The following is a 9,150-nucleotide window of genomic DNA, read 5'->3' as shown; positions in this document are numbered from 1 at the left end:
GCAACCAAACCTAAAAAAAACCCAAACAAAAAATAAGGCGTGGGTGTTTTCTCTTTCTTTGTAAACAGGCATCTGGTTATTGATTAATAAATTAATGGATAAGCATAAAAAAAATATACTTGCCTCCAAGGAGCAACCTGGTTTCACCCTGTCTAGGACAAACATGTTTGTTCTTCTTGCAGTCCATGGTATATTCAGTGCTCTTCTCCAGCACCACAACTAAAAGGCATCAATAACATTTGGTTTTAATCAGTAAGTGAATCATGTCTTCTCTTTGAGCAAGTGAGTATTGTCACCTACATTACAAGCTGTCAATGAATCTTCCTCCAATCATGATGCCTTATTCTTCTTACGATAGTCCAATTTCTGGGGTTATTTGCTCAGAATACAGTTTGTATAAGTAAAATGAAAAGATATAACCCTAATTTTTTTCTACAGTATTTTTGAGTTTTCTTTATCAGAATTTTCCTCGTATTGTTTGGTAATTTCTGTATTCCTTCACATTTCTTTTCTGGGAATAGGCACAAATGTGGATCCTTTAGTTGTCAGATAACTGTCTGTCTTCCAGATTCCTTGGTGTAAGAGTGTAGAAAGTAGAGTGTTTATTGAAGCATCTCAGTTGATAGTCTGTCAGTTCTTAGAGCCTTCTTTTTTCACTGCCTTCAGTGCATCTTGGACACTTTCAGTATTATTAGGCCTTAATCATATGTTCCCTCCTGAAATTTAACAACAAATCCTTTTTGGTACAGTGACTTTGTGTACATATGCCTGCATTAGTTATTTTTAGTTTTATTCAAATTTATTTATCAACTACTAGTGCCAAATATTAATAAATTGAAATTTTTGCCCTTCTGCAGTTTGAAATTGATCAAACATGTAACTAAGATGCATTGAGAACTACTATATTGGTCATTAGAAAGTGAAAAATAAAGAAACATCAGCAGTTCTAAAATAACTACTTTGATGATAGAAACGATGCTAGAGAGTCCATGAAAGAGTTCTATGAAACTAGTTATATGAAATAACGTAAAATGCCAACTATATCCATGGACCATGTCAGATATAACACACAGGAATCAAATCGACTACATCTGTGGAAAGAGATGAGGAAGAAGTTCAGTATTATCTCTCAGGACATGATCAGGTACCTGCTGAGGAACAGACCAACCATAGCTCATAAGCAAGGTCAGATAGAAGAAGAATATTGAAAGCCTTCCCCATCACTGAGCTGTGTGTCGGGAACCCGGCGCAACTGACAGCTGGGACTGTGCCACCCGTGTTTCTGAGAGCTGTCAACGCACGGCTGGCACGTGTCCGACAGGCAGCGGTTCTGCAGGAGGCTCAGGGGGCCGGTGGGCGTGGCGATGCATGATCTCAAGTTTTCAATCTGAGACCTAAAGCAAAAAAAAAAAAAAAGAATATTAAAAGCATGTACATGAGAGCCAAATAGTCCATCTTGCATATATCCAAACTGAATTTAGAGACCACATCAAGAATAGATTTGATGTATTGAACTCTACAGACCAGAAGAGCTCTGGGATGATATCAAGGACATCATAATTGAAGGAAGTAAAAGGTTATAAAAAATTGTTGTTGTTGTTGTTGTTATGTGCTTTCAAGTCACCTGCGACTCATAGTGACCTTATGTACAACAGCCCTAAACTCTGCCCTATCCTGTGCCAATCTCACTATCTCTGACACCCCCACCCTGATTACCCCAGTCATTGAATCAATCCATCTCATCAAAGGTCTTCCTCTCCGGCACCGTGCCTCCACCCTCCTAAGCATGACCTTCCTTTCCAAGGACTAGTTCCACCTTACAACATGTCCAAAGTATGTCAGACAGAGCTTCAGAATCCTTGCCTCCAAGGAGCAGCCGGCTTCACCCTCTCCAGGACAAACCTGTTCGTTTCCTAGCAGTTCATGGTATATTCAAAACTCTTCTCCAGCACCACAGCTCAAAGGCATCTGTTCTCCTTCTGTCATCCCTAGTCATTGTCCAGCTCTCTGATGCATAGCAAGTGATTGCAAAGACCATGGCACCTTAGTCTCCATACTGACATCTTTGCACTTCAGCACTTTAGAGAGATCTCTAAACGCAGACTTTCCAATCGCAATACATCTTTTAATTTCCTGGCTGCTGGTGCCAAGAGTGTTCACTGTGTATCCAAGCAAACCAAAACTGTGAACAATCTCAATCTCAATCTCTTCACTGTCTATCATGATGCTGCCAATCGGCCCAGTGGTGAGAATCATCCATACTGAAGACTGCAGTCCCTGACCTTCCACAGCAAGTGCTTCAGGTCCTCCTCAGTTTCAGCAAGCAGGGTTGTGTCATCTGCATAATGCAGATTGTTGATGATTCTTCCTCCTTTCCTGATGCCACATTTCCCCTTATAGAGCCAGCCTCCTGGATAATCTATTCTGCATAAAGATTGAAAAGGTATGGAGACAGAACACATCCCTTGTGTACACCCTTCCCAATTTTGAACCATGCAGTGTCTCCCTGCTGTGTTCTGACGATTGCCTCTTGGTCCAAGTATAGGTTTCTCATTAGCACAATTAAGTGTTCTGGGATTCCCATTCTTCTCAGAGTCAGCAGATCCATCTAGCATCAGCTACAATATCCCTAGTTCCACGGCCCTGTCTAAACCCAGCCTGCACTTCTGGTAGTTCTCTGTTGGTGTGCTATTACAGAAAAATTTAAAGGAATACTTCATCAGTGTTATCCAGCTTGACTTTGTTTTCTGGCTTTCTAACCATGCCTCATAATGAGTTCCATGTACCAATGCATCATTAATTTTTAAAGAAAATTATAAAGGGAAAAAATACAGGAAAGAAAAAAAAGATAAGCATTAATGTCAGAAGATAATTTGACACTTTCTCTTGAATGTACAGTTTCTAAAGCCAGTAAAGAAATTATGAAGTAAAAGAGGTGAGCAATGTATATAAATTTTATATATAAAGCAGTATAAAATAAAATTTTTTAAGGAAAGAAAGCTATTGCCTACAAAAAAATAATGTGGACAGCATTTAGAAAAAAAAAACAAGAAGTGGACAGAAGATTTCAAAGGGCATCTCAAGAAGACAGAGTAAAGTGTTATAGCAAAATGTCAAAGGCCTGGAGTCAGAAAAGTCAAATGGAAAGAACATGCTTGCATTTTTCAAGCTGGAAGAACTTAAGAGAAAAAAAATTAAACCTCAAATTTCAATTTATAAGTGACCATTAGCAAACTTTTTCTCATACTTTTTTCTCATAGACATTGATCTCTGGGGACCACAACTCATCATTATGTGAGGCTAGCTCTGGCAACAGATTTAGAGGGTCTTTGCCTCTGGTTCTTTTTATGACCACAAGGTTGAAAACACAAAAGGGAACAAAAAGGGACATACAAGAGTAGCCTGATTCCACCAAGACTGCCAGCCAAATGAGAACAAATTCTAAAACCAATGCACAAAATTGAGACCATTCAGCCAAAAACTTAGAGTGTGGAGTTCAGATCCAGTGCTTACTTACCATGTAGTTGTAGTTGAAGTATGAGCAGCAGGCACGGTGGTCTCTGTAGAACGCTTCTGGGTGAAGGCTAAGGTCCATGGTGATGAACAATAAACTGCCTTCGAAATCTCCAGGAAAATGATTGGAATTAATACCGACAGCACAGTGAAAATAAGGGTGCTATTTATCCAGATTTATTAAAAATTCCTCTGTTGTTCCTAGGGTTTTTCAAAGGTCTGTTGTTTCAGAAGTGGACGGTTAATCCTGCTTCTTAGTTTGTCTTAATCTGGAAGCTCTGCTTCAGCATGTCCACATGGGTAATCCTGTTGGCATTTGAAATACCTGTGACACAACTTTCAGCTTCATGGCAATTTGTAAGTCACTCCAGTACAGAAAACTGAGCGACGAGTGCTATATACTTATTGGATCAGACATTAAACAAGCACATGTATACATACCTACACTGGAAAATAAGCAGCAACATGCAAATGGCTCCTCCAGTACAACAAACTGACAAACGTTGTAGCCCTCAGAGCAAACCACAAAAACAAGTAAGCATAAAGATACCATTTCACTGGCAGCGTCTATATCTGTCTCCTCCATCACGACTTAGGCCCCGGAATGGTGGACTGTTTCCTCCCTTGTGACATTGGTGAGCACCCAGGCCAGTAGGCTGTGTCTTTTCTTCATACCTCTTCACAGCTGAGCAAATCATTCAAAAAGCTGGACTTTATGGAGAAGAATTGGCACCATTGTAACTGGAAGACTCACCAACAACTTGCTTTATGCAGATGACACAATCTGACTTCCTGAAAGTGAAGAACACTTGAAATACTTCCTGTAGAAAATAAAAGATTACAGCCTTCAATATGGATTACATCTCAACATCAAGAAAACAAAAATTCTCATCGGAGCAACAGAAAACATCATGATAGATGGCAGATTCTCACCACTGGGACAATTGGCAGCATCATGATAGATGGTGAAGAGATTGAGATTGTTGACAGATTCAGTGTGCTTGGCTCTAAAATCAACACTCTTTGGACCAGCAGCCAGGAAATAAAAGATTAATTGCTTTGGGAAACTATGCTGTCAGAGACGTCTCCATATGACTGAAGAGCAGCGATGTAAGTCTGCAGACTAAGGTGTGCCTGATACAGGCTATGGTCTTTACAATTACTTGCTATGCATCAGAGAGCTGGACAATGGCTAGGGATAATAAGAGAGTTGATGCTTTTGAACTGTGTTGCTGGAGAAGAGTATTGAATATACCATGGACTGCTAGGAGAACAAATTTGTCCTGGAGAGGGTGAGGCCAAGCTACTCCTTGGAGGCAAGGATTCTGAAGCTTCGTCTGACATACTTTGGACATGTTGCAAGGAGGGATTGGATCAGTCCATAGAGAGATATGTTATGTTTGGGAGGGTGAGGGACAGTGTTGGCGAGGAAGACCCTCAATGAGATGAATGGATTCAGGCACTAGGGTAATGGGGATAGATGTGTCGGAAACAATAAGATTGGCAAGAGATAGAGCAGGGTTTAGGGCTGTTGTACATAGGATTGCTAAAAGTCGCAGGCAACTCAATGGCACATAATAACAACAACAAGAACAACAGATGGATAAAAGATTGAAATTGTTAATAATAAACATGTTTGATACCAGCAGTCAAAAAATCAAAAGACATGTTACATTGGAAAAATCTGCTGTCTGAAACTCTCCAAAATGCTAAAGAATATTGATGTCAAATTCAGGACTAAGGTGCACCTAATTCAAGTCATGATCTTTGCAGTTATATGCTATATAGCTGAAAGTTGGACAATGACTAAGGATGACAGAAGAATTGGTACTTTTGAAGTTGGTGCTGGAGAAGAGTGCTAAATATCCTGTGGATTGTTAAAAACAAAATAAAACAAACAAACAAAAAAACCAACCAAATATGTCTTGAAGAAAGTGAAACCAAAAAGCTCGTTGGAGACAAGAATGGTGAAGCTTCTCAAATACTGTGAACATCTTGTTAAAAGGGACCAGTCCTTGGAATAGGACATCATACTTGGAAAGGCGGAAGGTCAATGTAAGAGGAAAGACTAAAAAAGATGGATTGTCACAGTGATTTTAACAGTGAACTCTAGTCAGAGTTCAGAGTTAGTGAAGACAGCACAGTGCAAAGCTATTTTTAATAGGTTCACTATGAGACACAGTCACCTGGATGGGACATAACAACATTGAACGGGGGTTAGCCCACCACTGTTTGTCTTTGAATCAAGGATGATAGAACTGAACAGATGGGAGTGTTGGTGTGAGGACTCTGGAAGCAGATAACTAGAAGCAAGCAGGCATCCTGTGATTGAATGAGGAGCATATTTGGCTTTGCTGGTTGGTCCTGAGTTGGGAGTAAGAGCGTAGGTAAACATTAGGACCAAGCCCTGGCCACGTGGGACTGGTTAACTGCAGAAGTTGTGGTTGGCTTCTTGCAAGTCACTTCAAAGATCATGGACTAGCATCCTCTCATTTAATGAGACCAGTCACATGCATTTGTATTCTTACCCTTTCCTCTTCTCTGAAGGCTCCGAGGAGCATTCTGTTGGTGTACAATGAGTATGGGGTATGCGTAATGTGGACATCTGTTGTCATTCCGGGGCTACTTTCTTGTAGTGAATGTCTCCTAGTCCTGTAAGTAACTAAGCCCACCCTAGAGTCTTCACCAGGGTCTCCTATACCAGTTCCCTTGTCTGTTCCCCCATTCACAGAGCCTATCTATGAGGCTCTTTCCTCACACTGGAAACAGTGAATTAGATGCTGCTCTGAACAAATGCTCTAGGAGTGTGTTTCCATCTCTCACACGTGGTACATAGAGAGCCTTTGCTGAACAGACTGTGCACTGTGAGTATGACAATGCCCTGAACATGGCTTTCTGATGTCTCAGTGACACCAAACCCTGCATTCTACTAAGCCTCAGAGCCATGAGCGCAGATTATCTACCCAAAAACTGTTGTGTCCCAGCCTGCTGCTTGTCTCTCCCCACCCCTAACCACTTTTCTGGGTCAGTCACATATCCTAGAATTACTTTCTAATTTATACTCTCAACAACCTGGAGATTTCTACATGTCTCCTTGCTTTAATCCCATATCACTACTTCAGCTGGGCCCTATATACCGCCCTATACTTGGGGAGTGGTCTCCTCTTTCCTCAAATCACCTTTCATATTCAAATGTATTAAACTCTGCTATAGACCTTTCCAGGGGCTCACCAGGTCATAAGGTGTGTCTGACCCCAAGACTATTTGAGTTTCACTTCAGACCCACCGATCCACTCTGATCTGAGTGTCAGCAAGCCTTCCCATCCATGTCCATCTTGTCCAGACAGCCAGCATCTTCTTGTCCCTGTGAACACAGGGCTTCCTGCACCCTTCTCTCTACATTCTGCCCACCACAAGGTGGTACCTCTGTCCTGGAATGCGAGTGAGCTTGCACCATGGTCACGGACTGTGAGTATCTTAAAGGCAGGACTCTGTGCACGGTGCTGCTTAGACTTGGGGAGGCACTGCAGGCACCGCAGTGCCATGAATGCGTGGCTTCAGGGAGGTACTGCAGCACAGGGACGAAAGAGGAGAGAATGTGTTCTAATGGACTCACGTTTATACTTGCTGTTTGCATGAGACGTGATATGCCAATCTGTTCATGTGTCTGGCTCTTCCCCAGGACATCATCAACTCCATGAGCAATAGCCCTGCCACCAGCAAACCCCCAGTGACACTGAGGCTGGTGGTCCCTGCCAGCCAGTGTGGCTCACTCATCGGCAAAGGTGGTTCCAAGATCAAGGAAATCAGGGAGGTAAGGCACATTGTCATGGCATCAGGGCGGGGGCTGCCCCTGGGTGGCACAGTGGCCCCCATCAGAGCTTGTTTCACACCATCCCCATGCATCAAGTGCCCGAGGCCTGCTGCTGCTACAAAGAGCTTACAGTGTGGGGCCAGTTCATACACAGAGGTCTAAATATGGGGAAACCTGCATAGTTCATAGACCCAGATGCTGGCAGCAGGCAGTGATGGGAGAATTTTGTAGCCAGAATCCTGGTGATTCCACTGGAATAGGGTGAGCACAGGGGCAAGGCCTCACAGGAAGGTAGAGGGCTGCATTGTGACAAAAGATCGATTGAGTGACTCACATGGCATGCACCGCACTGCCCTGAGGCTTTCCTCTCTGGCTAGCAGATCTCATTTTTGGGTGATACTCAACTGCTGTCCAGGTCCTAGCCAGATGGAGCTGAAGAAAGGGTATGTTTTATAGCCACACATGATCTTGTCACAAGAAAAGTCTTAGTCATTCCTTTTCCCAGAAGGAGAGCAGCTGTTCTAATCAGAATTACTCTGAAAAGGCAGTTTAGCATTTTATGTCAGAAAGGAGAAGAGCGTGTAGTCGAGAAAAGGGCTTAAGTTACCCTACAGAGTGAGAATGTAAGGTGCCCACAGTCTTTAAAGCACACCATGTCAGGAAGCACCCCTGCTTGGATACTCTTTCTGTCTGTCTGTCATCTGTCTCTCTTCCTCTGTCTCCCCCTCCATGCCTGTTTTATTTTTTCCAGTCCACAGGTGCTCAGGTGCAGGTGGCAGGGGACATGCTTCCCAACTCCACCGAGCGGGCAGTGACCATCTCGGGCACACCCGACGCCATCATTCAGTGCGTCAAGCAGATCTGCGTGGTGATGCTGGAGGTACACTGTTGCTGTGGGTCATGGCCGGCTCAGGGTGGCCTCTCATATCCTTGGCAGAGGCCTATCAGGACCTGGGATCTCCTGATTTAGCCTAGCAGTGACTGGCTAAGTTCTGGGCTTCCAGTGCACCACCGTGGGATAGTTCTGGGTATGAGCACTGCCCTTGTCCAGTATGCGCATCACCTGTGAGCCAGCTGAGGGGATGCAGGAAGTAGAAAAGCCTTCCCTTCACTCTTGAAACTAGATGGAAAGCTATTTTCCTTCCTTGAGTGATTTCAGCAAGAGAGGACTGGTTTCAGCATGGGGTAAAGCTGTAGGGGAGGCAGTCCTGTGGGGGTCAGGAAGACTCCCCTGCCTTCCTCTCGCAAGGAACTGACTGCAAAGGAGGAGGGGAGCAGAATGAAGAAAAACAGGTGAAATGCCCAAATTATAAAAAAAAGAAATCAATGAGTAATAAGAGGATTGAAACAAAGAAGGAGTTAAAGAAGGTACAGCTTTTCTTGAAGTGCTATGGGGAAACTGAAATTTAAATTTTGCACATACTCAAAACAAAGTAAAAGTGTGAGACTTTATATGGAGTCTCTAGTCTTTCCAAAAGTTGAAACTGAACAGTCTTGCCCAAACTAAAGCTTGACTGGCCCAGGTTCCCACACCCCCTTCTGTGCTGCTTTGGAAACACAGGATTTCTTCAAATGTGGTTTCTTCCTGGCATCCAGGTTTTTCAGGACAATGGGCTGGTGCTTCTTTTGCTTCATGGGTGCTCTCAGGTATGACTCCCTCCCAGCTTTGGCTGCAGGTTACTCATCCTGGTGCTGGAAGTCTAGCCCCAGACACTGCCTGCAGTCCAGCTGCCTGAAACACTCATTGCAGGAGGGTCATCTTACCTGCTATGCAAAGATAATTGCCTCTTCTCAGCAACTCCACAAAAGCTAGAGCTTCATCA

The 9,150-nt window shown here is 43.3% G+C and overlaps 1 protein-coding gene across 2 annotated transcripts in view; it reads left to right on the top strand.

The window, feature by feature from the left end:
- Positions 1-9,150, top strand: part of PCBP3 (poly(rC) binding protein 3) — a 120,460-nt gene that overhangs the window by 63,623 nt on the left and 47,687 nt on the right. For both annotated transcript variants that reach the window (XM_006898392.1, XM_006898393.1), the window contains 2 exons: positions 7,196-7,327; positions 8,079-8,207. In XM_006898392.1, the coding sequence (XP_006898454.1) occupies positions 7,196-7,327; positions 8,079-8,207 (261 nt within the window). The remainder of the gene's footprint in view (positions 1-7,195; positions 7,328-8,078; positions 8,208-9,150) is intronic.

This window comes from Elephantulus edwardii, unplaced genomic scaffold (assembly GCF_000299155.1).
Source record: "Elephantulus edwardii isolate Elephantulus edwardi_28Jun2011 unplaced genomic scaffold, EleEdw1.0 scaffold00228, whole genome shotgun sequence".
NCBI classification, from domain to species: Eukaryota; Metazoa; Chordata; class Mammalia; order Macroscelidea; family Macroscelididae; genus Elephantulus; species Elephantulus edwardii.
Note: the sequence above shows the minus strand (reverse complement) of the source record. Positions and strands in the feature narration are given on the sequence as shown.